Source organism: Microchirus variegatus (genome assembly GCF_963457635.1).
Source record: "Microchirus variegatus genome assembly, chromosome: 10".
In the NCBI taxonomy this organism is placed as follows: Eukaryota; Metazoa; Chordata; class Actinopteri; order Pleuronectiformes; family Soleidae; genus Microchirus; species Microchirus variegatus.
Window position 1 is genome coordinate 5,077,577 of NC_139811.1, and position 20,512 is coordinate 5,098,088.

Consider the following 20,512-nt stretch of genomic DNA (forward strand, 5'->3'; position numbering starts at 1 on the left):
TTGTTATATGAACATTATTCCTGAGTCTCTGTGACATATTAGGAGGATTTTAAGGCCAGTTGCTTTAGATTTATTACATAATGCATCTTTAAGATCAGGTTTTCACCAACACAACCAGAGAACAACATTTGGCAAAGTACAAGTAAACGAGACGGATCAGCAGAAGGAGAAGCAAAAGTTTGAATAATCTTCACCGCTGAAAACCCTCATAGATATTTGGAAGTTGAGACAAATACCATAACAAAAATACAGAGAAACTGACAGATTTATTGACACATGGTTCGTAGTTTATAAATGCAATTGTTTGTGTGACACAAAACAGATGTTGGAATAAATAAAACACAACTGAGGATTCTGAGGCGGCCAAAGATGCAATGGTTTCTTCTTTCTGTGATGGCAGTAAACTGTGAAGAGTTCATGACTGAGAAGTGTATAATAAAATGAAAAATGGGAAATTGCTTCCCGGCTTAAACATGAGTCTGTTTCAGTTGTTCTGTTGGGCTCTCTTCACTGACGCTCTCCTCCTTTTTGTGTACATCTTTGTCCTCATCCTCCACAGTCAGTGCCAACCACGACTCTGTGTGCAGCTTCTCGTTCCTTTCCACCTCCTTAACAGTGGGCGGTGACGTTACCTGCATGTGAGCGGGCAAGTGCTTGAACTCGTCGTCGTTCACGTCATAGTTCCGCATCTTTGAGTCCAGGATCCACCAGCGGGTGGCGAAACCCACGTCCAGGACCCGTCGGGGGAACTCTGACCAGGGCTCGGACAGATTAGAGCACTGGGCTTCGTACAGCGTGGCGTCCGGGTCGTGGCTGGCGCTGTAAACGAGAGAGACGAGACCCAGGTTGACGTGGCGGAGCCGGCCCTCGTTGTGAAGCTTCACCAGGCTCTGGACGTGGCCGTCGGAGGCGGCGTTGCGTATCCATGGCGACAGCAGGCCCAGCTGGTTGGAGCGGTCCAGCAGAGTTGCCTCAAAGGACGACTGGTCCGGTGCCGTGTGGAAACAGGCCCAGGCTCCGCCCAGCAGTGACGCATACACCGTGGCTTTGAGCGGTCGCTCCCGGGCTCCGACCACTATCTCCCGACAGGCCTCTTTATAATCTGTCAACAGGCCGCGACACCACATGGCTACAGACAGCAGAAGAGAAGACACTTAGTCCTGCCTTTTTAAATGGTTTCAATTTCTTTACTTGATTTTTTAATTGATTGTGTTTTAATTTCAAATGTATTTCCTGCCTGTAAAGCACTATGAATTGCCTTGTGTAAGAATGGTGCTATACAAATAAACTTGCCTTGCCTTGCCTTACATCAGCCTTTCTAGTCCTGACTAAAGTTTAGCAGGCAGAACTTTATGGTCTCTCGGGCAAAAAAAAAACTGTGCAATGTTTCAGAAACTAACAACATATATAATATATACGGCGAAGCATATCTCAGTCTTGGATTCACGGTGAATGTGGTCAGAGATGAGGAAAGAGCTCTCAAAATATTGGCAGGGGACAGCGTGAAACCTAACAAAAAATTTTCAAGAGGAAACGTTATGAATACAGAAAGCGGTTTAAAACAAACTGCACATTTCATATTACTTTGACAAATTGTTGAAAGACAAGCAAACCGTTTGATAATTGATCAATCTAATAATGATGTTTCTTTCAATATTATTGTTATACTTTTTTGTGAGAGTCCCAACAGAAAAGGTTTCAGAACCACCGTCCTACACACACCTCAGTGTTGACAGTTTTGAGCTTCTCATAAGCAAAAGTTTGAAATAAAAGCAGGGCCTGTATTTATCAAACTACCGTTTGAATATCAACTTTTTGCCCTTGCTAATGTTTCCATATATAGTATTTTCTTTTATATAAAAAGATATAACACAGTTTATTTTCTCTAAATCAAGGTTCAGTTTAATATTCACCATGTAATTTGACACGACTGAAACATGAATTGCTCTATATTCTAATGCAAATAAGTTAAAAAGAATATTCAATAAATAGCAATAGCATAATTGAGTTGCAGTTTCAAATTAAGAGTTCTCACACACACACACACGCGCACAAACACACAGCTCTATCAGTCTATCTTTTCCTCTTAGTGGTAAAATATTAGCAGATAAAAGTGTTGGTTCTGAATCTCTCAACACACGACAAATTGTCATATTTACACAAAACTAGCGTGTAGGTTAAATACAACTAATGTTCACTTGAGCCCATATGTCAAACCTGACTAGCGTTGTACTAAAAAATTGTCACCTGCTTTGCTGCTTTTCAGAGCCTCCCAGCGGCTTTTTTTGGCCGGAGCTGCCGCTAAGTCTGCCGCAGCGCAGAACATCCTCGTCGCTAAACGCAACGAAGCCATTTCGGATAAATGTAGACGGTCACCTTCATGCAGAAGAAGCTATCGAACACGGACTGACAGTTCATAAGATAGCTCACATGGAGCCAAAATGGCGACCGGAAGCGGGTCTCTCTCCTTTAAGCCTTCCGTCAAGAAACATCTTCCTCGGGTACGTTCCTCTATCCGCCATACGAATACCACACACCAAACAAAGTGAACGATACATACCGCCACCTACTGCACCGGGGTTCGCAATACCACGACACCACAATTATATTTGTATGTTTATTAGATGCGTTTGATAACCTTTGTCCACATTACTACGTAAATACATGCTTCAGACTATTCATCCTTCTTTTAATCACTTGTGGTATCATTGTCTTGAAATACGTTTAAATAAAGTTTTTGACACAACAAGGTCCATGTGACAGCTTTGTTTACGTGGTGACGTGTACCGGAAGACATGCTAACCGGACTAACAGCCGGGGAGAGCAGTCCTTCTGGCTTTTGACAGGAAAGCGTTAGCTGTCCGTAAGTATTTATTGTTTTATTTTACATCTGCGGGACGGACTGTCACATATTTACGTGTGTTACAGTCAAACGTTCAAACAACTGCGGAACAACAGTCTTGCTTTGCGAATAGCCCTTTAGCTTAGCTCCTCTTAGCTGTCACAGTCGTGTGGACGCTGTCACGCCACAAGCCTTGGGCTCATCCCTCTGTGGACAGGTGGGGACCTTATTATGCTAACTTATGCATTTCCCTTATTAACCTTTGTGTAATTATTACAGGTGTATGGATTTGAATAAGCTTCTTGGTGTGGTAGCTTGTTGCTGAGTACCTTTGTTGTTCATACTTTTGTATATTGTTGTGTTTTAACCATGAACAGGGCAAAAAGGTTGTTTTAAACTGTGCCGTACCAGGGTCTTTGAATGCATCTTGTTAGCTGCTCAGGTTAACTCAACACAATGTGAACCCTGCATTACTTACACTAGCTCTCATGTGTTAGCTCATAATATATTTACATATCATTTTTTTGGCTGGAAATGCCCTGACAGGAAGCTGCATGGCGTGAACATGTGTGCCCTGTGTTTATCTTCTCTCAGGTCTTTCATAAGTTTCCTGTTTGGCCACTGGAACGATGGCCAGTCCAAATGATCTACAGTTCCAAGGTAAGGAAGACGGAAATTAAGTCAACATTAGTTCATGTTTTTTGTTTGTTTTGGTGATTTTTTATAATCTACAACCACCGGAAATTAGTTAAATTACCTCTTAACTAACTCTGATCGCCCTGTGATTTATGGTTAAAGTCGTATTTCATGTTACAGCAGTTCAAGTAGGGCTTTGATTCAAGTCAGACATTCTAAGTTAAACATAATATCCATTAAATGCGCAGCGTTACCTATTCAGAATAATGTTAGCTGTCACAGAAACGGCTGTGAAAACATTGCAGTATTAACCAATTCGCTCTTTTCATGATTTATAGTGTGATTTGGGTTGTTATTTTTTAAAGTGTCCCTTATAGAGAAAAAAAAGCTTGGGAAACTCTACATGCCCAAACCTGGGACACCTAGTGACATCTAGTGATCGTTAGTGGCACTACATGACGTCTTGAATTTTCTGTAAAAGATGACAAGAAAATGTCAGGATTTCTTTGCTAGTCTCGGGCTTGCTTATTGTTTTTGCTGTGCTTTCGTTCAGTCAATAGTTAAACCTGATAAGGAGCGTGTCATTAGTGTAGCATCACTACACCACCACCATGACTGACTCCCTGTCGTCTGTAGAGTTTGAGGAAGCAGCCGAGCTGTTGTCCGCTGACCCAGAGGCCACCACGCTCAGCATGTCCGCCTCAGACAACCTCGCTCGAGGAGGAGGAGGAGGAGGAGGAGGAGAGGATGTGAAGTTAGACCTGTCAGAGGACGAGCAGGATCAGGAGGAGAGTTCAGAGGTGAGTGAATGATCCGAGTTCACCACGACGTGGCGCCATGACGACAGCACCTGAGACATGTCGTTTCTTTTGCAGCTGTTGGGAGGACAGAAACCAACCAGTGGTTTCTGGACCTTCGAGTACTACGAGTCTTTCTTCAATGTGGACACTATGCAGGTAGGAGCGTCTCCCTCTCTACAAACACAAGGTGTCTGCAACCACAGCTGCAGTTTGTGCCGTTTGATGAGTGAATTGTGCGTGTGTTTGACTTGTACAGGTACTGGATAGAGTGAAGGGATCTGTGCTGCCACTTCCTGGAAGAAACTTCGTTAAACATTACCTTCGATCTAACCCAGATCTCTATGGTGAGCCTGTCCTGACAGTTCTTTGATAAATATACAGTGGTTTTAATCACTGTATATGTGTTTTTTTTGTCCATGCATTATTATGACATTTGGAGCATTTAGCTTTAATAGTGATACTCCAGGATGAAGCCATCTGCATGTTGCATAAAACCACTTTGCCTGCCAAGCACTATTGAACAAACAAAACCCCACCTATCTCTGTTATGATAGTAAATATTATCTTACTAATCCAGATGGAAAAGGGCAAATATATATATAGTTTATTTAATTATATACACACACACACATATACATACATATATATGCATATATATATATATATACACACATATACATATTTATATATATACACATATTTACATATACACATATGTATATATACACATATGCAGTTCAACTCATATATATATACATGTGTATATATATGGATATATATACATATACATATATATATATATATATATACACATATGTATATATATACATATACATATATACACACACACACATATATATATATATACATATACATATATACACACACACACATATATATATATATATATATATACATATATACATATACATATATACACATATGCAGTTCAACTTCACAGCCAGATACTGCTAAATCCCTCACAGTGTAGCAACAAAAAAGTCAGGTTAATTTAAGTGTGTATTAAGTGTGTGTCTGTGTCTGTGTGTGTAGGTCCATTCTGGATCTGTGTGACACTGGTCTTCTCAGTGGCGATAAGTGGGAACCTGTCGACCTTCCTCAGTGAGATGGGAAACCCCTCGTATCACTACAGACCACAGTTCCACAGAGGTCAGTCCCTCACACCTTCTCTTATCAGCAATTAAAGTCCGAGTCACCGAGTCACGCTGCTGCTGCTGACTCGGGCGTTATTTCTGCCCCTCACACCTGCAGTAACCATAGCTGCGGTGGTGATCTTCATGTACGCCTGGATAGTGCCCATTGGCGTGTGGGTTTTCCTGACGTGGCGGCAAGGGTCCGAGCGGCAGATCAGCGCCTACTCCTTCCTGGAGACGGTGTGCGTCTACGGCTACTCGCTCTTCATTTATATTCCAACCTCGGTGAGTACATCGTCTCCGTCAGGGTCAGAGTCACAAGACGAGCTGGTTTTTTTACCAAGACTATTCTGAGATAAAGCACCACATGTTTTTGCTTCATGCTTTTCTGCATTTATTTTCTTTACTCTCTCTAAGCAAATGAAAGAATTCCAACAGGATTTATTTTTAACTTAGAAATGTCCTTATTTTTTGAAGGAAAAGCACCTTTTTTTCAATGAATATAACATTAAATTAATCAGAAATACACTATACATTGTGGTGCATTAGAATTAATGTGGTTTTTAATGGAATATGTACATAGGCCCATTTCCAGTGTTCTAATGGTGCATTGTGTTTGCTAATGGCGTTAGAAGCTATTGGATGATTAGAAAACCCTTGAAAACCCTTGTGCAATGATGTTAGCACAGCTAAAAACTGTTTTGCTGGTCCTAAAAATCATTATTTCTAATCTTGTCAATGTCTCAACTATATTTTCTATTCATTTTGCAACTCTTTTGATGAATAAAAGTCTGAGTTTTAATGGAAAACAAAAAAATTGTAAACAAAAGAAACTTTTTTTTAAAGCATTTTCACTCACATCTTCAGGTTTTGTGGATCATCCCGTTCGAGTGGCTGCGCTGGGTGCTGATCGTCGTCGCCATGGTGATCTCTGGCTCCGTCCTGGTCCTCACTTTCTGGCCCGTCGTCCGCGACGACACCAAGCCGATGGCCGTGGCCACGGTGGCGACCATCGTGGTTCTGCACGCGCTGCTGGCCGTCGGCTGTAAGGTGAGTGAAGCGCGGTCACGCAAGTTTAACACATCAACACATCGTGAACCGCATGGTTGATTTTTCCTAATGCTTTTCTTTCAGATGTATTTCTTCCAGACAGCCGTCCACGAACCTGCACCCACTCCCGCCACACCCGCTGTTCACACACTGGCCACCAAAGCCCACTGACCACAGGCAGGAAGGGAGCGTTAGCAGGGAGACAGGGAATGAAACCATGTGTAGATAATAATCAAAAACGTTGATTATTGTCATTGTGAGGATTATTTTTGTGTGCTGGGTGTGTGTTTAATTTAAGTTATCCTGAGGGTACAGATGAGGTAGCAGGGTGGTAATAATAATAATAATAATAATAACTGTACATTTCCACTGTGACGCGTGTCAAAATATGCTGCATTTGCTTTGTTTTGAATGAACTGTGAAAAGCAGACAGAAAGAAAACAATATAGATTGTTAACTCAAACATGGACGTACAGTAAATCCATGTTAGGGAGGAATGTCAGTGTTATGAAATTCAAAATGTATAGAGAATATTGTGAAAGGGTGGGGTACAATCGAAGGAAGACTCCATTTTGGAGAGGTTATATGGGGATAATTTATTTTGTGTGTGTGAAGCTTTTTTGACATTTCAGAAAAAGAGCATTGTAAGGTTTTGTTGTTTACTCTCCGAAGGACTTTCTAGTTTATTTAAATGTACTTATTTAATGTTAGGAACTCTTTGTTTGTCCAGTAATTTAATTTATGACCAAATGCTATCACAACCAGTCATACCTTAGTTTGTTAGCTTAGCTGTTGTTATTTCCTTCCTTCCTTCCTGTGTCACCTCATGAGAATGTTTGCTCTTACTTCACACTGAAGTAATTCAGGGGTTCAAATATCCCGGGTTTATCCCCTTAAAAAACAGATTCCCACGATTACCAGTGTTTTTTTTGTTTGTTTTTTCACTCCTGCGTCACAATTAACGCCTCAAATGCACGAGGCACACAAGCGAGTTAGGGGGAAGAAGAAAACCGTAACACCGCAACGGAGCTCAGTGACGACGTTGCAGTCGTTACTGTTATGTGTTTTTGCCTCAGTACCTCATTCAAACTCACTTTTTTAAGTCACTAAAAGTAAGGTTTGCTAATTGAAAATAATGATAAAACTTTTATCTGCATTGCTGTCAAAAATGAAGCAGACAAGGTAGAAATTAGGGAGTTAATAGTGAGACAATGTTGTAAAAAACATGTGTTTGAATGCACATTAAACACATTTCCACTTGTCTAGAAACCCCTTTAATTGTAATGCGGTATACCACAGGACTGCCCCTTTGTGGAGTTCTGGCTCCTGATTGGATGAATTATTGTCCTACGAATATTAACCGTGACGGCAGCTTTAACCGTCTCGTTTTTGTTTACGTTTTTTTGTTTGCGTTAGCTCAGTCGTCGCAGAACAACCACACACGATGCGTCTTATGTCAAGACGTCATTTCCTGTCCAGCTTTTTGTCGATAACTTAATTTGTGAATCATAAAATAATATAATAATAGTGTTTGAATGTGATTCGGCATGCGTCTCTCCCGGAAACAACGGCTTAGAAAGAATCACTGATGCAGGAAATTAAACTGAATTAGAGACTGAATGTGTTACAGTGTCATTATCTCAGATTCCTAATGTTCACCTCTGTTGTGTTATTTGCAAATTATGTTTTACTGGAAATGAAGGAAAAGGTTTATCGTTTTAAAAAAAGAACTTACTTTTCTACTGTGATGAAATAAACGGGCTCTGTTCTGCTTATTGATCGTCTCTGTAATCACTCATGACATTCTGGAGCATTTAAATCGGAAAATCCATCAAACAGGCCGACGGACGACTTTATATCACAAAAACTCACCTCACCGTCGACAGCTTTATCCTCCAGAAGAGCTGGACTAAAAAGAAACGCACATGGGGCTGAGCATTCACAGAAAGGCCCTCAGTCTCTGCGTGGCAACGATGGTCACCGCTGCACCGCCGTGTCGCTGTAAAGAGAACATTTTAGATTTTTTTCTCCAAATATTCAGTTTGACTTGTGGTAGAATTGAGTCGATTTTGGTGGTCATCGACCGACTGTGACCCTAAAATACAAAAAACACTCTGAAGTCATTCCTTAAATTATTTCTTAGGCAAACACAGAAAGATGCATTTAAACATCAAACAGTGAGGCAGCAGCAAACCTGAGGTCAGGATAGACAACGATCTCCACTTCTCTGGGACGTTAGTGAGGTAAAGAAAAAAAATAGGTTAAGAAAAATGATCCCAGCTCTCTGAAACATGACCCTAACCTACATTGATGAGGTAAAACAGATGTTCAAAAATAACTTTAGGTTAAGGAATTAACCCCAGTTCTCTGAAACCTGAGTGAGGTAAAAAAAAATCCTGAAAGAGAACTTTGGGTTAAGGAATTAACCCAGTTTGCTGCTCAACATACTCTGCATCCTGCATTATTTCCTCTCGCTCTCATGCGCTGGAGTTTATCATATACAACTAGCAATCATAGCATTATAGCAGGGGAAATGTCATCTTTCCAGTCATTCCAGGACATTGTGATTTTTGCAGTCGTTTAAAATTCTTCTTTTCCACTTCGTAAATTAAAATGCATCCCCATCTATGCTGCAAAAAACTATGAGTTTCAAACCAAAAACATAAGATTTCAGTGTTTTTAAGAGTTATCACAATAATATTGTGGATTATTTTGGTCAGAATGAGCCAAAGCTCTAGCATGTAACATATCTATGTATCTCATTTCTTAGCAGACATTTAATATACGACCCATAAGTGTTTAACTGCTTGAAAATTAAAATATTTTGGTTTTCGTAGCCTTACAAAATGCCTTTTATACAAACTTTAGGCCAGGGCCTTGCTTTATAGAGGCTGCCATCTTGCGCTGCCACGATTCTACACATCTGACAAATCCATGAGTCCTTAGCTTGTTGCATTCTGCATGCTCACCACTAGATGTCACTAATGCCACGTTTCCATCATCGTACAATTTGGTTAGGTACAGTATGGTAAAGCCCTCAGGTCAGGCTTGCGTTTACGTGGTAGGGTGGTGCGATGCGCAACGAACGACGATATTGAACGCAAAGCACAGCAAAGGAGGACATCCAGCAGCTCGGTTTGTGGGTGTTCAAGCTTCATATGAGAATAGTCCGCAGGTGTTAAAGAAACATCGGTCACAAAGGAGTGACGTTTTTCTGTCGCTCACTCAGCCGACTGTAGTGGGCGGAGCTGGACCGTACCATTTTACTCTGGTACACCAAACAGAGCACACTTGGGGTCCTAATACATACTGAGCTGTAACAAACCGAACCGTTCCACTCAGGGGGGAAACGGGTTCAGTAACAACATAACATGCATATTATTTCCAGCAGTGATTCAGAGGAGTTATTTGTTTTTGTTGCATTCTGCACGCTCACCACTAGATGTCACTAATGCCACGTTTCCATCATCGCACAATTCAGTTTGGTGCAGTGTGACAAAGCCCCCCATTTACATGGTAAGAAGGTGCAACAAATGACATTGAACGCAACGGAGCAGACAACACAACAAAGGAGAACATCCAGCAGCTCGGTTTGTGGGTGTTCGTATGAGAATAGTCTGCAGGTGTTCAAGAAACATCGGTCACAAAGGAGCGACGTTTTTCTGTCGCCCAATCAACCCATTGTCGTGGGCGGAGCGGGACCGTACCATTTTACTCTGGTACACCAAATAGAGAACAGTTGGGGACAGTTATCGACTTCCGCCAAGGAGGTATACGTTTTCACCGGAGTTTGTTTGTCTGTCTGTCTGTTAGCAACATAACTCAAAAAGTCACAGACGGATTTAGATATGAAATTTTCAGGAAATGTCCAAAATGGGATCAGGAACAAGTGATTAGTGAATTTTGGGCGTGATCCGTTGGGGGGGTTGTGGTGGGGTTGAGCTGCCTTGGTGGAGGTCTGCGCTCTCCTAGTACTTTTCTAGTTTTAGTAGAATTCCTAATACGTACTGAACTTTACCAAACTGAACCGTTCCACACTGCTTTATTTTTTCACACACTGGACCTTTAACGGCCTCAGTAACGTAACATAACATGCACATTATTCCCAGCAGCGATTCAGAGCCGAGGCTGGAGCAGACGCAGAGCTCGCTACAGCGTTTGCTGCCGACGTTGAGCAGAAGAGTCGATGGTCAGACTGTGAGAAAGATGTTATTATACTGCTTTAAAATAACAGAACACGACACACACAGTCTTCCTAATACACTTTTCCATGATAAAAGTGGGAACGCCACTATTGGCTACACACACAGCAATGATTCCATGACAAAAACACAGGGACACGATGGCTATAGAAGCTACCACGTGATAAACATCTGGCGACTGGTGTCCACAGGTTGTCTATTTCACAAAACTAGAGGCAACGAATGAATGTACTACAACACCTGATTCCAGGATGGGGCTTGGAACATCTCCACCACATTTAATTTGCTCGTTTTTTTTATGTGACAGGAAAAAAAAGAAAGAAAACAAAATAAAGACAACAAAAACAAAAAGGTTAACCCTACAAAGACATCTTTTTTTTCATCTCTCTTAAAACTTGCTAACTCAAATTGCAAATGAATCAAGTCCAGTAGCTGTGACACTGAAAGCAACGCATACATGTGTCAGTCTTTCTCTCCTTGACTAATAAAAGGGGGGCGAGGGCGTCAGGTGTCTCAGGGTGGAGGGGGGGGGTGATGATATGCTGGCGATCATACATAGTGAACCCATGAGGGGGGGAGAGGGTTTATGTGGACAGGCCCAGTGTCCCACGCCTCAGCGATGAAGTCTCTTTGTGACAGTCTCACAGTCTCAAAGGAAGTTGGGAGGGGGAAAGCAGAAAGGGGGTAGGAATCAAGGATGTAAACTCAAGACGCTGCCAGTCCAGTCCAATCCAGTCCAGTCCAGCACGGCACCTCATCCCAGCAGCCACTGGGGCTGCCGCCTGGAATAGCGGTCCATGACTTCCTGTTCTTTCTCCAAATCTTCTTCCTGATGCCGTTGGAGTAAATTTGGCTCAACGGACGACAGATGCTAAGTGAAGGGTTGCGCGTTAAAGTAGCGGCTAATTCCAGCTTTAGCGTAACTAATGTTTTTGTTGGTCATCTTCCACGTTAGCGTCTCGGTTAACGGGGTTAATTTACGTTAACGGTTCCACAGTGGGCGAGGTCTGACGGTTTCCACCAGTGTTGGGTCCACAAAAAACATCAGCAACTGGGGAGAGAACGGCGTTTTCTGAGAGCAGTAACGGCCATCTTGGTATATTTAGACGATGTGTTACGATTGGCTGATGCTTAATCTATATCTTCGATGAGCAAATCAACAAAAAGGACACACGATGCAGTTCAGCGACGCCGCTCTGCTCGAAGTGAACTACTAGCGCAAATAACGCTAAGCTAATGCTTTGGAGAAGTGACAGCATTGCATCGGTCCTTAAACGGAGACTACAAAGACATAATTTGGACTTATTTAAATCTCAGCATCCGCCAGGAGGTTGTCCTGACAGAAACAAAAAACACTTATCTAAAGGGAATTAAGACTTAATTTTTTTGTCTCCTCGTAGCCTTGGCTAGTTTCAGATGTTCTCCAATGCCTTTTCTGTCACGACGAACCAGCCCGGAGCACGACGACTTTTGTGTTTTGAAGCGGAAGCTTGATACGCAAAAACAGAAGAGGACGTCATTTTCTAGTACGTGAAGGCCACCAAGGACAAAAATGTGAGCAGTTGACCTCTAAGAGATGGCTTTTTTTACACAAGGAACAAACCTGGCAACCTCACAACACGCATTATTCACCAACAAACACAATATCCCACATTTGTTTGTTGGTAAATAAACCACTGATCTCTTTGAAAGCAGCTTCTTTAGTTCATATTTATAGGGTCTTTTCCCTTTATATTAACGGATCCGACTACAGGCCCCGCCTCTCACTTTTACAGCCCGTTTATCTCGTCGCTAAACATGGAAGGTGACCAGCGTTGTCCAAAAACTGCGGCGTTGTGGTGAAAAGAGTGGATTTAGCCGACGAAAGATGACCGCTCCAGTTTTCCGATGGATCTGCCGCTGCAGGAACCATTTAGTCCGACACGGGTCAGTCTCTTCAGAGGACGACACAGATGTCTGCGTGCGATATGAAAAGCCAAAGACGGTGAGTGTCAATCTCACGAAAAACATCGAAGTGAAGACGTGTGGAGAATCGTGGGGAACGGACTGATGCTGGTCTCTGGCAACAGGTAGAATCTTAGGTAAAGAAAGAGGGGGGAAACATTTAAAAAAATTCAAGGGGTAGAGAAGGGATTGTTGAAAAAATCCGCAGCAGAGGATCGGTGATAACTGCCGAGCATCTCAGCTGTGCACGTGTCTCAGTCTCAATATGAACTCGGGGGAAAGAGGAGGAGGAGGAGTTTTCAGCTGTAAGCAAGACAAGAGTCTGGACGGATACAAGTGTTTTTGACTGTTCATATCGTTCATATTGTGATGGACTGAGTGTGGATGAAAAAAGGGGGAGGGAAGTGCCAGCACAGCACTGCTTTTGGTATATTGGTTTTGGCTGAAGATGGAGGATCAGTCAGGGGGTGGAAGGTTGGACGTTGGAGAAGGGGGGGGGGGGTTTCAGGGGGATCTCTTGTCATGCGGGGGGGTAGAGACGACGAGGAAGTTGGCGCCCAACTTCCTCGTCTTAACTGCCATAATGCATGGTGTTGCTGGGGATGACCATCGGTGAGGCCATGGAGATGGCGGCGCCGCCCATGGTGAACTGGTTGGTGACGGGATAGTAAGTACCACTGCTGCTGGGGCCGGACTGGCCTGTGGTGGCTCCTGGACGACAAAGGACAAGAGACAAGACAGAGGACGTTCAACACCGACACTTGGGGCGACGACAGCGTACACAAACTGAGAACAGGTGGACGTACCCTGCACGATGCCTGTGCTCATGATGGAGCCCATCCTGGAGTGAGTGTGGTTTACAATTCCTGTGTTCACTGTGAGAGGAAAAGCACAGTTAATAATGACACGCACTGAAGCCCGACGCCCGCACTGAAGCTTATCGTTTTGACACCACAAAAAGCAGTCATGGGCCAGGATTGATTGATGTTGACACCAATGATACGCTCACTACCGTTCAGAAGTTTGGGGTCACTTAGAAATGTCAGTTTCTTTACTTGGTGGGGGAACAATGACATGATGACAAAACGCGATACAACAGACTACAAAGGAGGTAATCCAGCAGCTCTGTTTTTCCTGCTCGGTTTGTAGCCTTTTGTCTCAACAAGACATCGAGCTTCGCATGAGCTTCAAAACATTACTGTACCAAGACGTTCCAATCGACGGAAACATGGCTCAAGAAAACCAGCTATTCTGGGAAGTTGTGGGTTTGAATCCCGGCTAGGCTAACCTACATGCCGATGGCAAAACACTCAACCCTGCGTCGCTCCTGGCGGTTGTGCAGACAGCATTTGAAAGGTGTGTGATAGAAAATATGTTGCACATACAGTAGATAATATGCTAGTATGAACGTGTGTGAGTGAATGGGTGAATGGTAATATTAGAAAAGGATTATATACACTACCGTTCAAAAGTTTGGGCTCACTTAGAAATGTCCTTATTTTTGAAGGAAAAGCACTTTTTTTCAATGAATATAACATTAAATGATTCATAAACACACTTTATACATTGTTAATGTGGTAAACGACTATTCTAGCTGCAAACGTCTGGTTTTTAATAGAATATGTACATAGGTGTATAGAGGCCCATTTCCACTGTTCTAATACATTGTGTTTACTAATGGTGTTAGAAGGCTGATTAGAAAACCCTTGAAAACCCTTGTGCAATGATGTTAGCACAGCTGAAAACAGTTTTGCTTCTGCAGGGCACGTCCATTGATAAACAACCGTGAACATGACCTCTAATTTCTGTTCTTTGACACTGCTACCAATTCCCTTACCTCCGTTTTTGGTCACTAACGATTATTTTCCGTAATTGTTTAATCTGTTGATTATTTTCTCAATTTTTAATTTTAAACCGTTGATCAGTTTGTCAAACCTGGAAATATCTCGATTGTCTTTGACATTAAATATGTACCAAAATATATAATAATGAAAAAAAGCTTTAAACCGATTAATCGATGAATCGATAGTTGACGATTAATTTAGTCATCGATTAATAATCGATTAATCGTTTCAGCTCTACACAAGACCCAAGTAAACAGGCTGATGTCTTCGCTGTCTGATCATTTTTGGCAGTGGTGCATACTCCGTTGTCATTTCTGGGTCAATGCTACACGTGTACTTTTTTAGCACAGCTGTTATCCATGAATGTTTTTAGCCTACTAACCTGTGACTTTTGTCAAATTCTGAACAAAATTTCTTTTATTTACTTTTTGTCAAATTGTGGATAACATGCTAACCTATGACTTTTTTTTTTAAACTTTTTTGTAAAAAAAATTGGCAAATTTGGAATTTTGTAAAATTCTGGACAATTTTACATACTAAAATATGACATTTTCGTACATTTTTTGAAAATGTTTCTTTGACAAATGTTGGACGACATACTAACGTAAAACTATTTTGTAAAATTTTGGACACTTTATTTGACTTTTTGTGTCAAAATCTGGACAACATACTAAAGTATGACTTCTTGTCAAATTTTTCATACATTTTTTGTCAAATTTTGGACACATGACACCACTTTGCAGAACTACTGGTAATCGGAATGGTGTTAATTGCGTATTTTTTTAAGCGAGTTAATCTGGGTTAAAAAAAATAAAATAAAGAGAAGCCAGGTATACAGTACTTGTTAGGTTTAGTGTGAAAGAGGCTCAAAGGTGAGGTCAGGGAGGTGTGTGATCCGTACCTAGGGGGATGAGGTTGTTATGAGACACTGACGGGCCGCTGCCAATGACTGTGCTGAGGTCATAAGCTGCAGGCATCCCTGGTGGTGACAGACAGAAAACAAAGCCATTAATATCAACCTCACCAATGCAGAAACCAAAGTGACGCGCGGTTCGCTGCCTTCACCAAAGACGTCGTTAGCTTGTCGTTTTGTTTGGGGGTTTTTTTGGAAGGGAGGCAGAAGACACTGAAATAATCATGGAAAACATGTTTGTTTTCATTAAAATTTTATTTTCCTTTACAGGGGAGATAGAAAATGCTATGGGATTCTGCCTTTTTTTTTTTTTTGGCTCACATTAAGCAAAGGTCTGTATTATACAGATTAAAAAAAACAAACATACAGATCAGTTTGGAGCTACATTATATGTAAACAGATGTGGCAGGAATCAAATACTGCGAGTCCAGTATTGTAAAATGCAAGCAACCAAACAATCAGCATATTTTTTTATATTTTATTTTATGCTTCTTTTACGCTTTTAACGAAACATAAAACAATTTGCAACATCCTGCGTTTTGCTTTTCAAATGTGTGTGATGTGGTAAAAGCAGTTAATCTGACTTGTGAGGTGTGTTGTAAATACTGTATACAGATGAGGGCCATTCTTTCCCATTCAGAAATAGGACAGTGAATGCAACACGGGCTTTGATCACTGCTGCCCACAGCAGCTCAATGTCATGGCAGGACGGCACCACCAGTATTACCTTCCATAGTTGATGGCATGCAACTCCCAAAAATCCTTGATTAATTGAACTGTATACACGCCTAAAAGGGACACTGTAATATAAGAGCTTACAATTATCAATCGATGGGTCATTTCAGCCACACAACAGTGTACACAAGAGGATGAACAACCAACACTCAGTATTACCCGATATCCTGAGTTGATGCCATTTCCTGTCTCTTAAATTTCTGTAATATTCAGGAAAATGTGGAGCTGGTTATCCTCTGTAAACATATGGGGGGATATGTTTCATCTACCAGTGTTCATGTGTCTGTTCACCTGATACAGGCATCCCCTGATTCATGCTGTAGGCTGAGCCCGAGTTCCACATATTCTCAGATGGAGAGGTGTAGTGTGAGCCAGGGGGAGGGTTAGGGGTGGAGCCTGTGTACCTGCAATCACAAATAAGAGAATTGGAAATGAGACGAGGGTGCATTATGGGATATCGCCACAGTTCAATCTTCCCATGTCATACTGAAGTACGATTTTTTTGTCAAATTTTGGACAATATTTGTTTTCTTTACATTTTTGTCAAATATTTTTTGTCAAATTTTGGACATTTTGTTTTTTTAACTTTTTTATCAAATGTTGGACAATAAACTAAAGTACGACTTTTTGTGTAAAATTTAGGAACATTTTTTTTTTTTTTTTACTTTGTCACATTTTGGACCACCGTTTTTTTTTTACTTTTTTGTCAAATTATGGACCAATTTTCTGGGGACTTTTTGGTCAAATTTTGGTTAACATTAGTTTTTTTGCACTTTTGTCAAATTTTGGACGACATACTAAACTTTAACTTTTCTGTCAAATTTTGGACCGTTTCTTAAAAAGGTTTTTTTGCCAAATTTTGGACAATATTTTTTTTTTACTTTTTTGTCAAATTTTGGACAATATTTTTTTTACTTATTTTCAAATTTTGGACACATATTTTTTTTTTTACTTTTTTGTCAAACTTTGGACGCTAAAGTATGACTTCTTGTCAAGTTTTGGACAGAACTGAATTATGACGTATAGTTTTATAATAATAATATAGAGCCAACATTTCCGGGTGTCGAGAGGTAAACTCACCTGAAAAAGGGGTTCTTCAAGTCCAGGAGGTTGCTGGACTTTGATCCGGTCTGGTCCACCTGGGCGACGATACTGATGTCGTAGCTCTGCCTGTTACGGAAAGAGAAGAACAACTATAAGTCAACTGGAATATTATGTCAATATATCATGTAAGCACACTTCAAAATAACTAAATTATCCCTTAAAAGTTGAGTGATTGGATTGAGTGGGGAATCCAGTGTGGGTGTATTTAGGGCGTAGTTTGACATTTTGGGAAACATGGTCATTTGAAACGCTTCAACCAGCAGCCCATTAGCTTATCTTAGCAATGAAACAAACAGGAACACAGTAAAGCCTATGACTCTGTGTAAAAGGTAAATAAATCCACCCACAGGCACAAATAAAGCTCAATGATTAAAAGTGTCATATCTCTTCGTTTAATCCCCACAAAGGTCTGAGTTGAGTATTATGGGGAGGTTATGATGCTGTGCCAATGAAACATAAAGCTTGAGTGCTGCTGAGATTACATCTTAAAGAAGATACGGCACTGCTGAACCATCCACTCGCTTTTAATGTCTGTCATTTCTCGGTTTCTTTTGGCTGTAAAGTAGCCAGATAAACACTTCCTACCTCAAGTTTCCTCGTAGTTTTACCAAGCATTGTTTCAAAAACGAGTATTCTGTTTTGGCAAGAACCCCTTTTACTAAGTTTAAATAGGCATAAATTGGATGCTAATGCTATTAACAATAATAATAAAAAAAAAATCGTCATACCTCCTGTTGGCCACCAGCAATGCAGTGCCGGACAGCGTATCCCCGGCCTTGGTGAAGAGAGGAGACTGCAGCAGACAACGGACCTGGTACCAATGGGTTAGAGGCTCTGTGGGTGCTGTTGACAGCCATACTGTCATCCTGCACAGAGAAGGAGGGAAGGCGGGGGTAAAGAGTGTGAGCAGGACTCAGCGTTTATGATGATTCAAAACGACGACATATGTCCACATGTGAACGAGTGACTTACACTGATCCCATAAATGCCACATCAAACCAGAAAGCTAAGCCATGTACCAGACCAGAGTGCATCATGTGGAACTTAAAGGGAATCTCTATCCTGTGATACAGGAAGAAAAAAAAACAAGGCAAGAAAGAGATGTAATAATTACAATACATACGACATATATGTATTTACTCATTTGGACAAAAAACTGCACACACACACCTGTAAAGATCCTCTTCTTTGGTATCCAGGAAGTTAACTGTGTGTTTGACTGATTTGGCCATCAGTATACGGATATCAAATGTGTCCTGTGAAGGAAGATCACAGCTTATCGTTGAAGAATAAAATCTAAACACCAAATCTAGTAATAAGAAAACTCCCTCTGGTAAGACTATATTCAAACCAGGAGACATCAACACATAAACAGAAAGGACTTTGAAGCAAAACACTGAATTAAATGGACCTGCTGTCAGACTACGACAATTTTGGTTCTCATTACCACAATATCCGATCACCAAAGTGTTTAAAAATGCATTTTGTCCTTGTGAAACCCGCGCATGAACCACCTTAAATGAGCAAGTGACAGAGCAGAGAGGGTTGCGTGAACCCGCTGTGGTTCTCTGACGCAAATGGGAAAGGAAGGGGTGAGTGAGCTTCATTTGTTGCAATCTGCAGTCTGACCATTAGATGGCACCGATTCTCACTCTTTTTTACACTCTGGGCCTTTAAATGCTTTGCGTTTTTTTTAAACCATAATTTACCATCATTTGTGTGTGTGTGTGTGTGTAAGGGAAAACTCACCACAATTGGCTGGCGGAAGTACTCATCCACAGCTGCTCCACGCAGAGCAGAGAGATCTACACCGTGGAATGACGGCTGGTACCTGAGGGCCAAAAGGACCACGTTTTCATATCTTTATTTAGTTATCATTAACGCATGACACGTTTCCATGGCAACTGACTGGAAAAAGCGATTACGATACGTGCCGCGGCACCAGAATCCAGGCCCCTATTACCAGTTAGCGCCGTTGTCGCTGTTAGCGCTGCCTACAGCCGAACTGGAGCGGTCTGTTCATTAAAGGAAAAGAGCAGCGCTACAAATAACCAGCGTACTGCGTATGTTTGCCTCTGTTTTTAAAGTTTAGCGATTTTGACAATCGGGAGTCAAGTAAACATGACGCTGCCTCTGCAGAGCGTGTCGTAAAAGAGAACCCGACACCACCAGACACTGTTAAAATGAAGTACCCCACACCAAAAGCGAAAACTGCGGGACTTGGGGTCAAAAACGCTGGCTCCATTTTAGTAAGAGTTGCTCCCTCTGCAGAAAACACAACTGTTCAAACCCCCCCAGGCCCCAGCCTCCTCCCCTCCTCACCAGAAGTTGGCCTTGGTGAATTGCTCCATGTAGAGCTGCTCGTCTGTGAAGGGAGCCAGGTGGACGTCGCCGATGGTGGGGAACATTTTACCTGAGAGAGAAAAGGGGGGTGGCGAGTCAAGAAAAGTCACGTTTTATCACACAGTGAAATCAGAAAGTTCATCATTGACCAAATCTGTAATAAATTCAGTTTTTACAGCATTTGTTTAAAATGTGTTAAAGAGGAACAGAGTCGTCCGTTTTATCAATTAGGCACATTGTTGTACTACAGTGCAGTGGATTTTTATTCTGAAATGCAGCATTTTCAAACCGTAGCTGTCAGTCCGATCACACCACAACAAAAACACGTTTTCAACACGGCAACAGTGGAAAAACGAACATTAAACCTTTGCAATAAGGGCGTAAGTCTTCCCCCCCCCCCCCCGCCTTGTGGGTCCCAAACCTCCTCACCGTTGGGTTTGAGGAACTTCTTGGCGTGCAGGTAGCTCTCCAGCATTCGCTCATTAAACAACATGTAGCCCATTGGCTCTGAGATGATGATGTCGACCTGCTCCGGCAGCGTCACCTCCTCCACCTTCCCCGTGATGACGACCACGCGCTCCCCTAAACGGTTACTGTTCACCAGCACCTGTGTGAGGCAGAGGACACCTTGACCTTTAACACATCTGCTTCTATTTAAAGGGTGGTTTTTATTTTTTTGGACCAAACTTGGTCAAAAAGATTCATCTGTGTGTGTGTGTGTGGACCTCGGCGTGTTGTGCCATGGTGCTGGCCTCCACAGCATAGACCTTCCTGGCCCCAGCTTGAGCTGCAAAGAAAGAGAGGATCCCCGAGCCGCATCCCACATCCAGCACCACCTGAGCACAGACGGCAGGAAGCATGAGGTCACTGTTACAGCGACATTTCCAGCTCAACACAGAGCAAAGGTTATATAAACTTTAAATAGGAATGACTCACTGAAAACAA

At 41.9% G+C, this 20,512-nt stretch overlaps 3 protein-coding genes across 3 annotated transcripts in view; 1 reads left to right on the forward strand and 2 right to left on the reverse strand.

Annotated features, from left to right (window-relative positions):
• Nucleotides 1–265: 265 nt before the first annotated feature.
• timm29 (translocase of inner mitochondrial membrane 29) lies at nt 266–2,420 on the reverse strand. Its single transcript, XM_083895931.1, has 2 exons — nt 2,248–2,420; nt 266–1,129 (listed from the first exon to the last, which is right to left on the reverse strand). Exons 1-2 carry the CDS (start codon nt 2,351–2,353, stop codon nt 468–470), a joined length of 768 nt encoding a protein of 255 aa, XP_083752057.1. The 5' UTR covers nt 2,354–2,420; the 3' UTR covers nt 266–467.
• A 412-nt stretch (nt 2,421–2,832) lies between these two features.
• yipf2 (Yip1 domain family, member 2) lies at nt 2,833–6,689 on the forward strand. Its single transcript, XM_083896275.1, has 9 exons — nt 2,833–2,863; nt 3,437–3,502; nt 4,115–4,278; nt 4,354–4,434; nt 4,535–4,622; nt 5,332–5,448; nt 5,551–5,717; nt 6,300–6,482; nt 6,567–6,689. The coding sequence occupies exons 2-9, from the start codon at nt 3,472–3,474 to the stop codon at nt 6,651–6,653; spliced, it is 918 nt and encodes a 305-aa protein (XP_083752401.1). The 5' UTR covers nt 2,833–2,863; nt 3,437–3,471; the 3' UTR covers nt 6,654–6,689.
• Nucleotides 6,690–10,657: 3,968 nt separating this feature from the next.
• The window catches only part of carm1 (coactivator-associated arginine methyltransferase 1), a 19,427-nt gene continuing 9,572 nt past the window's right edge, over nt 10,658–20,512 (reverse strand). Inside the window, exons 5-16 of the mRNA XM_083896347.1 lie at nt 20,293–20,403; nt 19,997–20,174; nt 19,547–19,637; nt 18,974–19,055; nt 18,395–18,480; nt 18,197–18,286; nt 17,953–18,090; nt 17,201–17,290; nt 16,412–16,524; nt 15,374–15,451; nt 13,435–13,503; nt 10,658–13,339 (exon numbers count right to left, since the gene is read on the reverse strand). Coding sequence (XP_083752473.1) covers nt 13,200–13,339; nt 13,435–13,503; nt 15,374–15,451; nt 16,412–16,524; nt 17,201–17,290; nt 17,953–18,090; nt 18,197–18,286; nt 18,395–18,480; nt 18,974–19,055; nt 19,547–19,637; nt 19,997–20,174; nt 20,293–20,403 — 1,266 coding nt within the window. The 3' untranslated portion in view covers nt 10,658–13,199. The remainder of the gene's footprint in view (nt 13,340–13,434; nt 13,504–15,373; nt 15,452–16,411; nt 16,525–17,200; nt 17,291–17,952; nt 18,091–18,196; nt 18,287–18,394; nt 18,481–18,973; nt 19,056–19,546; nt 19,638–19,996; nt 20,175–20,292; nt 20,404–20,512) is intronic.